We start from the raw sequence: 15,326 nt of genomic DNA, 5'->3' as shown, positions 1-15,326 counted from the left end.
CATAAATTCTCTAAACACAAGCTCCTGCTTCTGCTTTGTGCAGCCTGCCTTATGTGAAAACTTACAGACTACATGTAGACAGTGCTGAAGAACTGAAATGTCCTTGTGAGGCATAGGGGAGCATATATTCTGTGGTTCGAATAGGAAATTTCTCCCAGAGGTTCAAGTTGCCTGCACACTGGCCCAGCTGGTGGTGCTGTTATGGAAGGTTGCAGAGCCTTAGGATTTGGAGTCTCATGGAGGAAATGAGGTCTTAAAGCCAGGCCCCACTTCTGGTTTACTGTTTCCCATTCCTGCTGCCATGCTTTCCCTGTCAAACTTTAGGTCAAAATGAACTCACCTCCCTTGTGCTGCCTTTATCAGCTATTCTGTCAAAGCCATGAGAAACATAAGTAATATGTCCTGAAGATGATACAAACAGATACCAATGAAGATCATCCTGGGGTTCCTGGGCTATTATTGAATTGTTTCTCCCCAAAATGCATGTTGAAATCTCACAGACCAGTTAGTTTAGGTGAGGTCATAATGGAGGATGACGTCCTTCTGGAAGGGACTATGACAGGAGACAAGGAGAGACTAGGAAAGTCGGTGATTGCTGCTGGCCACATGCTCGTCCAAGGCAAAGGACTCGACTGTCAGTAACAGGAGAGCACGGCTGTGGCAACCCCGAGATTGGATCTGTACCTTTGTAAGTGTGAGACAACAGACTTCTGTCTTCGACACCCACTTTGTTATCCTGTTTTAACACTCTCGGATGCAAATACCCAGGGTCTGAGCAATGTGTACAGAAGCGATTAAAAAAAAATCATCTGAGCAATTTGTGAAGTGTTATCAACAACAACAACAACAACAAAAGCCCTCACGAGGACGGGATAAAAAGGGGAGATTAAAAGTGGGGTGAGGACCACTCTGCTGGATTCGATTTCTGTGGTATGACCACAGCAGACACATGGAGCTGCCGTCTGTCTGGAGAACTCCCCATCAGGGCACTGGAATTTCACTGTTACAAGCAGATGGTCAATCATCTTTGGAGAGGCAGAAATGAAGCCGCTTTCACGAAGACGTGTGAGTCAGCTACCGGTTCCCTCTGACAGGGATGAGCTCTGGGCCACCACAGAAGCTAAAGTCAGAAAGAAAAAGGGGCCGGGGGAGGCCAAGATTAGAACTTTAAATCTACGGAGACTCAGTGAATGTAGGAATGGAGCCTGTCTTGTTCACAAGCATGCATTAATAGCACACCTAAAAGGATTTGTTACACCATCTTTGTACACGTATGTAACTTGCATTGATCACGCTCACCTTTTCCCCAGTGCTAGGAATCAAAGCCAGGGCTTTTGAAGATGCTAAGCGAGATTCCACCACTAAGTTAGGTCCCCAGGCCTTTGTGTGTTTGTTATTATACCTCCATGTGCCTGAATGCCTTCTTTCTACGAGCATACAACAGGATTTGATACTTCTCAACCCGATAAAGTCAACTTCACCTTTCTGGGTCTGATTAGCAGATCCTGTCTCTGGAAGGCCTCATCAACACCTCCCTCAGCTCTTCTTCCGAGTTTCATCTCTAAATAGCATTGACTCAGGCTTTGAGTCTCAGGGATCTAATGGTGGGCTCCCACTTGTCAAGTTCTGTAGGTAGAGACTGCATCCTTAGTCTCTCCTCTTCTCTCTTAGATAGCTATTCCCCACGTACAACACAACACCAGCACGGGGAGCTCTCAGAGAACGCAGCAGAAGGGCCGGGTCTCATCCCAACACCAGAAATATGAATCAAGCACAGGTCACAAGTTCCGTGACTTCAGTGCAGAGACAGAACCTAAGTCGCAGGTCCTCGCCCACTTATTAAACCCGCTTCACAGATTTGTCCTGAGAAAAATATATGTGGGATACACAGCATAAAGCCTAGAATAGAGCTAGCAAAGGTTAGTATTATTTATTATGATTAAATTAATAACTGACCAATGAGACTCTGAGACATTAAAAAAGCTAACAGCTGCTTCTATAGCTTGGCCTATCAAAGTTAATATTCACCCAGCTTGTGGTGAACTGATCTCAGCTCCAGCATGACCCTTACCTCAGGTTTCCAGGTCTCAGGAAGGAGCCACTCCCAGCATCCTGAGTCACAGAAGTGTATCCCAGGCAAAAAGCCACTTCAGGGCTTGGATTGGAAGGGACGTAGGGTCAGGCTGTGGGAAAGGCCATCTAGACCCTATTCCTTTTACTTTTGCTTAAAACCATTGAGGTACTCTGTTTAGTATTATCTTGAGTTCCAAATTTAACAAGAAAACAAATAAGAACTCTAAGGAGTCAATGTTGTATTGAATTGATGACGTAACTTTCTGCCACACTGGGCTAAGCAGCATTCCAAAGCATGGCAACAGAACCCCAAGACAGATGCTAGGCCACATGTGGTTATTGACTGTGCCCTAAGAAGTTACCTCAGGCTCTTGGAGGCATGGCGCTAACTTCCTTGACAAGCAAATCTCTGGGCAGCTGGCTGGTTGACTTTGAGCTCTGATTAAATAAAAGACTGTCATATCCTTCTTCACCAGTCAGTTTTCTCAGGGGTAACTTAACTTACCACGAGGTTGCCCCTTGATGAAAGGAAAGACTGTCCACTGTGCTCAAGGTGACCCTGAAATGTCGCTCAGATCTTAACTTGGCATCCCATTAGGAATGTAACTTTAAATACAAACTATTGTGTGACTGTGGTCATTTTTTTTTTTATCTATTTTTCATTCCTTTTTATTCTTTTTATTAATGGAATATGGACAATGATACTCAAATCATGAAATCACTTTATTTTTCTCCAAGATTACTGTATTTTAAAGGTACTTGCTGGGACCCATAACGGCTTTTCAACAGGAAATAGTTAAATGAAATAAAAAATAGAAACCTCTACTGACAGTCTATGAACAATCACCTTAACTGTATGAAATACTAAATTAACAGAGTTAGGACCAGTGTGAACATAATGAATGATCTTTAGGTGACACTATTCAAACCATGATAGTTATTTAGCAAGAAAATCCCTTAGGCCTCAGTAGCTTGTCGTTTTTTAGAAAACACCTGCACTGGGCAGTGGTGGCGCACACCTTTAATCCCAGCACTCGGGAGGCAGAGCCAAGCAGATCTCTGTGAGTTCGAGGCCAGCCTGGTCTACAGAGCAAGATCCAGGACAGGCACCAAAACTACACAAAAAAAAACCTTGTCTCGAAAAAAACCAAAAAAAAAAAAAAAAAAGAAAGAAAGAAAGAGAAAAAGAAAAAGAAAAAAAAAAACACCTGCAAAACCACCTACTCTGTGGCGTTATACAGCACCCAGGAAACGTAATTCTGGATATGAGGTGTGTGTGTGTGTGTGTGTGTGTGTGTGTCTGTCTGTCTGTCTGTCCATCCAGGGCAGGGCAGGGGTGCAGGTGACTGCCAAGCAGTGCTGCTTGGCTCCGAAGGGCCAGGAGGGCCCACTGGGCCACACTGACTTCCTGAGGCCTCAGCAGAGCCCCACACCTTTGCTCTTCTCCCCTATTTCCTATCCTAGCTTTTCAGAGACTCTGGAGCACCATACCTTTAGTGGACGGTCAGCAGGCACACGACAGGCTCGAGTTCAGTTTTGCATAAAACGAAAGGTCAAATGTTATCTTGTATGTAACACTTACCGAAGTGTAGCAATGAAAACACATCTGAGGTCATGGGAGACATCGTCCATCGTGTATATAATAAAATGCATTCCTCCATTCAGTTGTATTGGATTTCTGCCCCCTTGCTGTATGCTTAGAAAAATAAAAGACAAATGTACCCTACTTGAAACTAGAAAAAAGTTGTTTTTTTTTTTAATTTCAAATTTTAGAATTTTTATTTATGAAACGGATTGATTCTTGTTTTATACAAATTAAAAAATCTGAACTCTTAAAAATAGAGCTAACTTCCCGCACCCTTGAGATGGACTTCTAAGCAGCCCAGGGAGTCAGAACTTGGTGCTTTCCTTCTTCCTCAGTCCTGGTCAGGCAGCATTTGCCACAGCAGTGTCTTCAGGTCACACAGCTGAGCTGAGGGTGGCCAAAGGTCTATCAGGTCAGGGTCTGAAGGAGCAAGATCTTCTCATTAATGCAGAAGCGATGCAGGACCACCATCAGGTTCTCACCACAGCGGGAGACCTGGCGCTCCATGGCCAGGCGGAAGTCCTCCTTCACGCCTTTGGTGATGCCACGAGTGACTGTGTGGTGCCTGAGGTCAGCGACAGGGGAAACAGAGAGAGACCACGGTTAGAAGCAGCAGCGTGCGCTACTGTTACCAGGGCAGGAATCAACCCGCCTCACCGCTAAGTGCAGTCACACATTTAAACCACATTTAAAAAGAAAAGCTGCAGCCAGATAACCACTCCTGTCCATTCTTCTCAGGCTCAACACTAACGCAGATATCTTTCCTGCCCTAGACTGGGTCATTTTACACAGCCAATGGTCAGTGAAATGTCACCTGCTTCACCTCTGAACTCATGAAGCTCACGCAATTCAGTGCCCTGGGTTGCTTTAGGTTCCATCCTGACTAGCCTCACCGTGCTGGAGACCAGGCCACAGACCACAGAGAGGCAACAGTAAGAAGAGGGACCCAGCATGTCCTAGCCACCAAGGAGCTCTCTGGCAGGGACTCGGTCCAGAAAAGCTCAGGCTTCCATACAACTGCTGGGGTCCTGAGTCAGGCCTATCCCCACAGAGCCAGGACAGGGCAGACCCATGAGTGCTGTGTCCATCCAGACTACTGTAGAAAAAGCAGGGGGACCTGGGACCCTGACACAGAACTGTGCCACAGAAGAGTAGAGTTGTTGAGGTGCTTGCTCGTCTGTGGGTGGGTTAGTGGGAGCAAAAGCCAAGAGGTGTCTAACTGGGCCCCAAGAGCCGTGCGTTAGGACAGAAAGGACAAACAGAATCCCATAGAGTGAGGACAACAAAATGAACAGAGGAAAAGAAAAGTCCAGCGAAACTCAGTGGACTCAACCACAAACAGAGGAGTTTTGGCTGCTAGTTTGGTAATGTAACAGTTTTAGACGAACAAAAACCACCTCTGTTCCCCACCCCCACCCCCTAACTCTCCTGCAAGTCACAAGGTTTTCATGTAGAAAGTGATCAGGAGTCACCACATCGCAGTGCACTAGTAAAAGATGTCACATTTCGACTAGTGAACACAGAACACTGTGCAACAGCCCGCAGCCACTGGAAAAGGCTTCATAGGAAGCCAGCAGGGACCTGAGAAGACACAGTTCTGCATGGACGCTTTAAGTCTGGCTGGTTAACTCAGTCAGTGTCAGTGAGGCTGACGGACTGGGTGCTGCTGGGCACAGACGGATGCACACTGCTTTATGTTGACTTGAGATACTTCTATTCTGGGTTCCCGGGCTGCAACCCAAGACTGGACCAAGTACAAGTTACACGCAACTGCAGGCCATATTTCAGAGGACAAATTCTCCCCAATACTGCTCAAGACAGTTAACTGTTATACTCTGCTTGCCAGAGGATTGCTTCTGTACATTCACAGATGCACAACTCAATTATATATGCATCAGAGTCTGCTCTATGCAGGTCTGGATGATGTCAATGAGTCATGCTCCACACACAATGATGGACTGCACTGGTCCCCTACAGCCTGGGTACTAGCAGATAGGTTTGAGTAAATGCACACTATGATGTCCACGCAACAGCACAGTGCATGGCGTGTGCATCCCTGGTGTAAGTGGCACATGACTGCAGACAGCTCTTGTGATTTAAGAATAGGAGAATCTAGCTAAACAAAAGGGCATCATTTTAGCTTATGAAATATTGCCAATTCAGAAGGTAAAGTCTGAAACAAAGCAGCCTGCTTTAAGGCAGGAAAAGCTGTGTGAATGTCTGTTTAGAGCAAAAAAGTCCTGATCATTAATATGGAAATCCACAATAAAAGTTTACTTGTGGTACACGTATGTCAACGTATTTAAATATTCATGACCCCAAACCCTGAATTTTATCCCAACAGAATCGCAGCTTAGCCCTTCCTCTAACATTCACTTAGTCTAATTCAGTTTTAGCAAACTTGTTTCTTCCCCCCCAGATCCATAATGATTTTTAAATTCAACACAAACACACTGGCAACTCATGGAAAAAAATTAAAAATGTTACAATATTTACAACCAGATGGTTTGCCAAGGAATGCAGAACAAATTAAAAACAAAGAAATAAAGCATGAAGAAGAGCACCGAGGGACAACGAGCTGAAAACCATGGGCGGGCGGGGAACATGTTGACAAACAGCACACTATGAGCAGGTGTTTTTCCACTTGGTACCTGTCAGCAGTCTGTATGCTGGGCTGAAGCACAGGTAAGAATTCCTGCTGCAGTAACCCCATGGGAGGGCTAGAAGGCCTTTAAAAAACAGCAAACAGCAGCATTCAAACACCCACACCAGCTCACCCTGCACTGCAAAAACAACACTCCGGAGAGGATACACAAGACTGGAAAGCGGACTGTACAGAAACTCGAACCTCCACAAGCCCCTGGCCGTGCTGTCTTCGGGGGGACTGGGAGAAGCTGAGGGCCCCACCGCACCCGCTGCTGGTGCCAGTCTAGAGGCATCTTGGCTCCTGGTCCCAGAGCTCTTCCCACTTGTGATTTGGAGTATAAAGGCATCAGTGAGGAAGATGGAGGGAGACGAGAGGGTAGTGGGGAGGGGTAACACCTGAGAAGATAGGACTCAAAATCCAGCCTGCTTCCCTCACTCTTCTCCTGCCCTCGCCGGTCCCAGAAACACACCTGGGGACACTGGCTAGCCACCTTAGCAGGACTGACGCCCCAGACTGAGAGGCTGCCCTTCAAAGAGGACTCAGAGGGGCTGGCAATGTTTTCGATAAAGAAAGGGTGTTTGAGATTTTGAGAAAAACAAGGCTGGGAGCCATGGTTTTGCAGAATTCTGTAATGAAGATTTAGTACATTAGCCCCGAGATTTCTTTCCATTTTGATCCAGTCTAGTGCAACTAATGGTTCTGTGGCTGTCGGCATGGAAACGGTTCTCTCATTGAACACACGTCAGAACAACAGATCTACGGAACAAACGGAGACCTTCTGTCTCCTTTTGGCCTGGCACCGGGTGCCCAGTGTTTGTACTGTACCTGCTTGCATCCGAGATGCTACAACTAGGACGGACTCACAACCTTACCCCAAGGGGAGGAGAGGTACACTGCTCACAACATCTCTGCCACTCATCTGGAGGGACCACCCACAAGGTCTGCAATGGCTTCAGAGAATTTGTTTGGAACCCAAAGGGAAAAGGAATATAGATAGTTTTATTCAAGAGTCTAATCACACCTCAGTCAGTCAAATCTCTGTCTTACGCAGTTTGATTCTCTTGGCGTCATTTAGATAGAGGTTATCTGAAATACAGATTCAAATCCATGTTGAGACCCTCACAGAGAACATTCCTACAAGGTCAGGTCACTAGTTAACAATCCCTAATGCTTTTTCCAAGCTGAATCAACCATGGGTTTTTAGGAGGCTTATCTTCTACAGAAAGTTCAAGGAAGTTCAAGTTAGGTTGATCAAGGTGGGAGAGCCCTGGAAAGCAGGACAGATGCCTCCTTTCCAGTGCCATTATCTGGGCCAGCGATAGGTCCTCATTTTAAATTCCAAGTCCCAGGGACCATGAGCAAGTTAACACTATTCAAGGTAAGAAAATATGGACAAAGAAGAAAGGCCTAGTTACAGTGAAACCAGAGATCCAACTGCTGAGGACTGTAGATGCATTCCTTATATCGCCACAGACAGCCAAGCATTCTCTAAGTCATGCGGCAATCCTGTGCAGATTGACCCCTCTGTTCAGAGAGTTTGACTCTAAGACCATATGTATTATGACAGTTTGAATGGTCAGCTTTTAATGAACTAAAAAGCTGTCTTAAAGACATGTTTGTATAATCAATTTTGGGATCCAGAGGGTCCTATAGGAAACAGTTTACGTGGGTTTCCATATATAGAAGCAATCTATTCTCACACATGGTTAACCACACTTGGAAGCATGCAGTTACTATTCTCCATGACTCTGGTTCATAGTCAAAGTAGTCGATGGAGAAGGGGAGAGGACAGTGTCTAGGACATCCTGAGTAAGCAGCCTACAAAGGGCCTCTGATGCTCCTAAACACCACCTCAGTTCCTTAATGGAAATGTCTAAGATAAGCAATGTCACTTAGAAGATGGGGAGGGGATCTTGTGTTCTTTAGGGCAGATTCTACTGGGCCCTACTCTTGCTAAGGCATAATAAAGAAGGAATGCTCACCATGGACCAATTCCTGAGTTACAGAAATCCAATATAAGCATTTCTTACCTCGCTCCTCCAACACCCCTATGAGTCTACAAAGGCAGAGCAAAGTAAGGGCTATGGCTTTTAACAACTAAAAAACTTGCTTCTGCCAAAACTGAGGGATGACCGAGAAGATTTCCAGTCTCAGCAACACATTCTTCCTGCTCTGGGTTCAGTCTCTGGGCCTAACTCTGACACTGACTTACAGACACACTGACTATGAAGGAAGCGAAGAAGGAAGGGTACAAACTGCACATGGCACTCACAGGAGAGAGGCTCCATTAACCAAACTGCAATGAGGACCGAGGGGGATAGAAGCAAGGTTTATGAGCTATTTAAAAATCATGAATGGTCGCTAACTTGGTACTTCCATTTGAGACAACCTGGGGTTTCTGTGTCCTACGGGCTAGGGGCACACCTGGAACCAAGCACATCCCCAGTCATTTTGGGGGGCAGGTGTGTTTTAGAGGCACTAGAACCAGCTAATTCACTTTGTGCTACATAAGCCACGAGGAAGGTCTTAGGACAGAGTTCTAAATAAAGCCTGTACTTTCCCCCTAATCCAGTACAGCGTTAAGCATGGCTGCTTTCAATTAAAATCTCTGTATGCCTAACCAGAAATGAATGCTAAATTTTGGAAAGGAAAAGGCATATAGCAAATTCTCTAATAAAGGATTTCAAAAGTAACAAAAATATCCCAATTTAAGCAACATTTTTTTTTTTTCCAGAAATGTAGCTAAGTTTTTAAAAGACACCTCGAATCAAGCAGCCCTTCTAAAACAGAGACCAGGTTTGGATTCCTTTCCATTAAATTTCTGAAAGGTACAGAAATTTACAAATAAATCATGCAAGCACATGAAAGGGGAGCATACAGCTTCGAGCAACAAAAGAGCATCTGCTTACTTGATCAGCATTCCTTGATTCGGGAGTAATTCCAGGTGAATCTTCCCTCCTTCCTGGGTTCTTAAATAAGCAAATTCCTCCAGCATGTCAATGTCTTCGGCCACATTCAGGTCAACCAACGTGTAACAAGTTGCCCTGTTCTCCCAGGTGAGCAAACAGGCTCTCAGCAGGTGAAGAACCTGACTATTGCTCTCCAACTAACAACCAGTCAGTTCTTGAACCAGGTACTGATCTTTACACTGACACCCTGCCCTGTAAAAAGAACTCTCTGCACGAGTTCCACGAGTTCCACCCACAGCGGGGCTGGCTGTGTAACTCAGGGGCATCAATCTCCAGGCCCATCGGACTGAAAAGCATTAGCACATGGCTTTCCTACGGAGATAATTAAACAGATTCTACATGGCCGTAAGAGAATTTTCTTAGTAAGAAATCAGAGCTAGGAGTGGGGAGGATGGTCTGGCTGACAGGATGTGAATCATAAAAAGAAAGATTATTTCTTCACACCCAGCAGACAAGGTCTTTCAGATGCTTCATGAAAGGTAGTGTCTGAGAACTCAGAAAATTCCATATGAAATGTTAGATGATGCATCCTTCTGGGGGAAAGTTTTATAACTTTCACTAACCTTAAAAAAAAAAAATCACTGCTCAGGCACTGGGATATATATAGTACATGTATCCTGAAAATTGAGAGGATGTATTATGAGAGGCAATAAAATGAAAGCCACCAAACTGGGGTGTACCCTCAATTCAAAGGTGGTCTGCCCCTTACAAACATGTGAAGTCAGGTGCTGCCCATCTCACAAAGCACCTCTGCCTCCTTAGCATAACTAAGGAGCAGCTGGGATGGCGCAGGCCCAGCGCTAAGAACTGACCCCGGGGGCAGCCTCTGTCCAAGGAGAGGCCACAGGGGACACTCTTTCCATAAACAAAGGCCAAGGAACTATGGTAGTCTGTGCTAAACCAACTGCTCTGGGCTTGGTAAGAACTTGTAGGCTATTTTCACTGGAAGCTTCCAGGCTGCCTTCTTGGAAGTCAGCTAGAAGGGAACGACAGCCCTGATTCCTTGAACTCTGAAACGTCACTGACTTTCACAAAGCAACTGCCACAGCTCATTTCTGGTGCTCAGTCCTCCTCCTTTCCTCACAAACAGGAAAAGCAGTATCTCTACTAGAATGGTTCATCCTGTAGGATGCACTTGTGCTAAACATTCAGAAGTGATTGTGCTTCATCCAGAGAAAGGATACTTGTAACATAGCTGAAGAAGTTCTCATACTGGAAATTTCCTTGCTGGCAGATCTTACTGATGGCTTTCAGGAAAAGGTTCTCTCCCCTCGGCCACTCCTGCTGGAGAAGTACAATCACATGGCCCAGCGCCATGTCATCTCTGTTGTCCGTAAAAGCTCTCAGCTGCAAGACAAAGTTTTATGCAGGAGAAATAAATCTAGGAAATCTAGGGCATACCAACTATCACTTCCAAAGAGGGGCTCCACATGTCAGTATAATCTATACATCATCATCATTAAGACAACCAAACTGTTGGTGAACACCACACCCTTCTGAGGAGGGTGGATTCTAGGGAAGCTCCGGGTTCCCTCTGAGGGCTCGGCACATGAGGCTGACAAGTCTTTAAACCAGAGCTGGACATGAATAGGTGAGCTGGGAGTTTTTGAGTTTGAGAATCAGGGATCAAGTTGAGTATTCCTACACAGTGAAGAGAATAAATAGGAACTTCTTGTTATTTTATTTTTTTCTGTTCTATTCATCAGAGACAGGGTCCCCTGAATCATAGGCGGCCCTACATTTGTTAGATAGCTGAGGATATTCTTGATCTTGTGATCTTCCCACCTCTACCTCCCAAGTGCTGGGATTATAGGTATGTATCACCATGCCCGGTTTATGCCATCCTGGGAATTGAACCCAGGGCTCGTGGGTGCTGGGTAAGCACCCTACCAACTGAGCCATCTTCCAACCCTATTAGTGATATCTTTTAGGGAACAACTGTGAGTAGAAAGATGGGCAAGAAGCCGTAACAGAGGGGCTTAAGAAGATGGTGCTGGGAAGGAAAGGCAGCAAGCAATAGGTGTGAACTACAGGAAAGGCTAAAGGTCTGGTTTGCAATGGACAGCTGCCCAAAACCGCACTTGAGATGGCTTCTTCGATGCCAGCAGCTCTAGCGCTCAGGTTAGTGTGGGACCATTGCATAAAGCGGTACCCAGCACCGCTACCTTTTGCACACAAGCCTAATGAAACAGCGACGACCCCCACCCCAGGGCTCTACTCTGCTCCACTGCAGCCAAGGCTTGCGGTGTCAAGAGTCTCAGGAGCTTCCTGGTGCTACTGGGCCTTTGCTGGTGCTGACCCTCATGTCTAAAAGAATTAATTCCTCATACATTTACGACCCCAATATTTATATTGCCTTCTTCTGTAGCTAATACATTCTGACATACACAATGTCAAAAATTTTTTACAGCCATAACAGGCACGGGAATGTCTGTCCTCCTTACCACTTACTACCCATATCCTTCTCAAGGATGGGTCTTATTTTCTATTCACCTTTGCCTAGTGCAGCTGAACTAAAAACAATCAAACAAAAAATCAAAAACCAAAAACCAAAAGGACACTTGTTAATTCCTAGCCCACAGAATTTCCCCACCTGTCTGGTAAAGTACAAAACAGTTGTGAACAAAGCTCTTAAGTCATGCCGTCTCATCAGGACATATTTCAGAGGGAATGTGCTTCCTGCTAATCCCATTTTAAGCTCACCTTAAAGCATGCTAGCATCAAGTGCAGGCAGTACGGCATAATAGCCTTACTGGTACAGGGCAGAAGCTTCAGATCCAAACCTAACAGAAGGCCAGACTGTTAGTGACTGTTACCATCAACGAGAACAGCTTTGACAAACAAATGTTCCGCTTGCTTCCTCAGGAAGATAAACACATGTCAGAACGCGTGACACAGCAGACAATCATATTGGTGATGACATTGGCTTTTGGTCTCTCGATTTCATTTCTCAATTTTCTTTCCTACCCTACTAGATAATTATTATACAATATTTCAAATATGTAGAATATTATACAGAGGGAATCTCACAAACCCAACGTGCTTGTCCCTCAGCTTCTGTGTGTGTGTACATATCTAGCCTGTATGTACACATGGGCATCGCATGCACAGCACCTGTAGAGGTAAGAGAGTCTTAGATCCCCTGGAGTTGGAGTTACAGACGATTATGAGCTGCCATGTGGGTGTTGGGAACCTAACCCAGATCATCTGTAAGACGCAGAGCCATCTCTCCAGCCCTGTCCCTCAGTTTTACAAAATGCTAACATCTGGCTTTAATTTTTAAAGATGTTAGCACAAATTATCACAAAACCAGTAGAAGATCCTTGGAGTGTCCTGATGGCATCCTCTTCTCCTGCCCCAGGACAGACACAATTCTGAGCGTGGTGATGGTCACTCCCATGCAGGCTGCATTCTACCATCACAGGTGCTTGTATTTACAAACAACACACAGAAATGTCTGGCATGCTTTCAGTCTACTATGTCAAATGGTGCCATAACGGATGTATCCTCTGCTAACTGACTTTTGTCCTCCGCCTTCTGAGTTTCAGGTTTGTCAAAAATACATGAAGCTCTAGACAAGGAATTTCCAAGATTACATGGTATCCTAATCACCGATATGATTGTCTGCTCTGTCACGCATTCTGACAAATGAGATTTCTGATTTTTCACTTTAAACACGATGTTTTATCAAACATGTTTACACATGACTTCATGTGTACTTGTAGAAAAAACTTTAAGCGATGACTTCCAAACTAAGATGTCAATCTTTTTCTTCATGGCCTGTGTTCTTCATATCTTAAATCTTCCTCTCGGCAGAAGCAAGAAGTAGCAAGAAATAAAAGCCTTTTTATATGGGTCCTCCTCAACACACTGTACATCTAAAATGAAATGTTCGATTACTTTCAGTATCTATCCTTCGTACCTGAAGTACAAGAATATTCCGTTCCATGCAAAAGAACATTTCTATTTGGAAGTCAGGACCCAGTGGGCAAAGGCCCAGTTCGGAAAGGCATTGGCTAGGGGAGGAGGCACAGCCGGGTAATGGGGTACTCGCTCTTCCTGACAATGCTGACGACTTCTACACATTTACTCACTTTCAGAAGCACAGGAATGGTCTGCTCCTTCGCCCTCACTCAGGACCACTGCTCAACAATTGCGCTTTCTGCAGACTGTGCTTGTTTTTGTTTTTTTAATACCAAATTTAATATTCTTTTGTTCTAATAAAAGGTTTCTATTTTATTTTGTGTCTTTTTTTTATAAGTTGTGCTTATCAAAAATTTTCCCACTGCATCTAATTTTTTAAAATTCTTGACATAAAGTTGTTCTCCTATTGTCCTTTTGACATAACCAAGATTTGTTGTGGTATACCTTTTCATGCCTGATATTGAAATTTGTGGCCACCGTCTTCTGGATCAAGCTCATTAGGATTTTATTAATTTTATGCATATTTTCACAGAAATAACCTTTGGTTTTTACTCATTTTTCCCTATTGTGTTGATTCTGCTCTAATTACCATTATTTCTCTCTCCTACTAGCTTCATATTTATATGCATATCTATTTCTAAGTCTTAGGTGGAAATTTAGATTATTAGCTATGCGTTAGTTTTTCTAAGCAATGTGGAATCAGGTGAAGCTCAAAATGGCCCCAGGGGAATATGGTGACAGGGGGTCATACTGATTGGTCTCTTGTTTCCCTAGTGCTAGGCAAAACAGGGAAGATGTTCTTCAGAGACAACAAACTCATGAAGTGGAACTCAGGGTTTGGAAAAGATGCAGATTTACTTAGGAACACAGCCTGGAGAGGGAGTAGTTTTCCACAGCGCACAGTGGTATGACCTCACTAGGAACTGTGACATCTTAGTCACAGGTCCTACAACTCCTGTGACAAAGAACAAGACTTCACGTACCTTTCCTAAACTTGGGCTTCACTTTGGAGGGCTCTTCCTGCGATTTCCCTCCATCTTGTATGGGTAGCACCATGTAGCACATCAGGTCCAGAACCTTCTCACATGTCATCTACAGGAGAGAAGACCACAGGACTAATGTGAAGCTCTGAACGGCAGCTGTCTACAGTAGAGAAGCAGACAGTGTGTGTGCAGAGGGTTGTATTCCTATGACCATCGCTGAGCACTCCAAGTGAGCACAGGGAAAGGCACGGTCAGATTAAGTCCATGAAAAAGAGGGAACAAAAATCTATTCTTCACTGTTAGAATCTACCACGAATTTGTATACACTAATAAACATACGCAGTGCCTATCTTTAAACCACACAGCAAATTCAAAGACAGTCTGGGATACATGAGACCTTGTCTCAAAAAAGAGAAGAATAAGGAAATAGTACCGACGCCCAATTTTAGGGAAGTTACACTCCAGAAACATTAAGTAAAACAAGATCATTGTGTTTTTCAGCAGCAAATTAAGTAACAGATCCAAGTGGTAAGGTCAATCAAGGAAGTGTGCACTGACTTGAAAAATCACTACAGGAAAGAGATATCCCAGGGTGCCATGCAGCCTTTGAGAACGCCACGTGAACCACCTAGTACTCACTCTGTATCCCCCAGTACAAACCCAGTACTCACTCTATACTCCCCCAGCGCAAAGTGACAGGTTGCCAGCTGGATGAGCGCCCTCTGGTGTTCTAAAGTCCCCTGTCCTGTGATCTGCGGCTGAGAAAGGGATCCTTGGAGAGCTGCTAAGTGATGCAGACTGGCTATTGCCTTCTTATATTGACCCTTGGAAAGACACAAAGGCAAAGATGGAAAAGATCGACATTAAAATACACACACACACACACACACACACACACACACACACACACACACACAGCACAGAATCTCTGTCACTTTGGATATTCCGTTTCTATAGAACCCGCTTGTACTTGTGAAGGACAGAAGCAGCCCGCTGTCCCTGTCTGCATCTTGGTAGCAACTGTCTGCTCTCCCCATTCTGGCAGCTACAGAAGAGTGCGCATGCCGGCCGGAGGGCAGTGGAGCAGAGGGAAGAAGGCTCGGAAGGTCTTCTACTGAAGGAATGCTGCTGCTGCAGGCAGCCCC

At 44.8% G+C, this 15,326-nt stretch overlaps 1 protein-coding gene across 14 annotated transcripts in view; it reads right to left on the bottom strand.

The window, feature by feature from the left end:
• Positions 1–3,320: 3,320 nt before the first annotated feature.
• Positions 3,321–15,326, bottom strand: part of Ints10 (integrator complex subunit 10) — a 30,423-nt gene continuing 18,417 nt past the window's right edge. For 2 of the 14 annotated variants that reach the window (XM_037211780.1, XM_037211779.1), the window contains exons 12-18: positions 14,853–15,005; positions 14,182–14,290; positions 11,978–12,057; positions 10,459–10,621; positions 9,215–9,308; positions 7,178–7,255; positions 3,322–4,223 (exon numbers count right to left, since the gene is read on the bottom strand). In XM_037211780.1, coding sequence (XP_037067675.1) covers positions 4,067–4,223; positions 7,178–7,255; positions 9,215–9,308; positions 10,459–10,621; positions 11,978–12,057; positions 14,182–14,290; positions 14,853–15,005 — 834 coding nt within the window. In that variant the 3' untranslated portion in view covers positions 3,322–4,066. The other 12 variants (XM_028883848.2, XM_028883847.2, XM_028883843.2 and 9 more) reach the window with 8 other exon arrangements.

The sequence above is a fragment of the Peromyscus leucopus genome, chromosome 17 (assembly GCF_004664715.2).
Source record: "Peromyscus leucopus breed LL Stock chromosome 17, UCI_PerLeu_2.1, whole genome shotgun sequence".
NCBI classification, from domain to species: domain Eukaryota; kingdom Metazoa; phylum Chordata; class Mammalia; order Rodentia; family Cricetidae; genus Peromyscus; species Peromyscus leucopus.
This window is presented reverse-complemented; position numbering and strand designations above follow the sequence as displayed.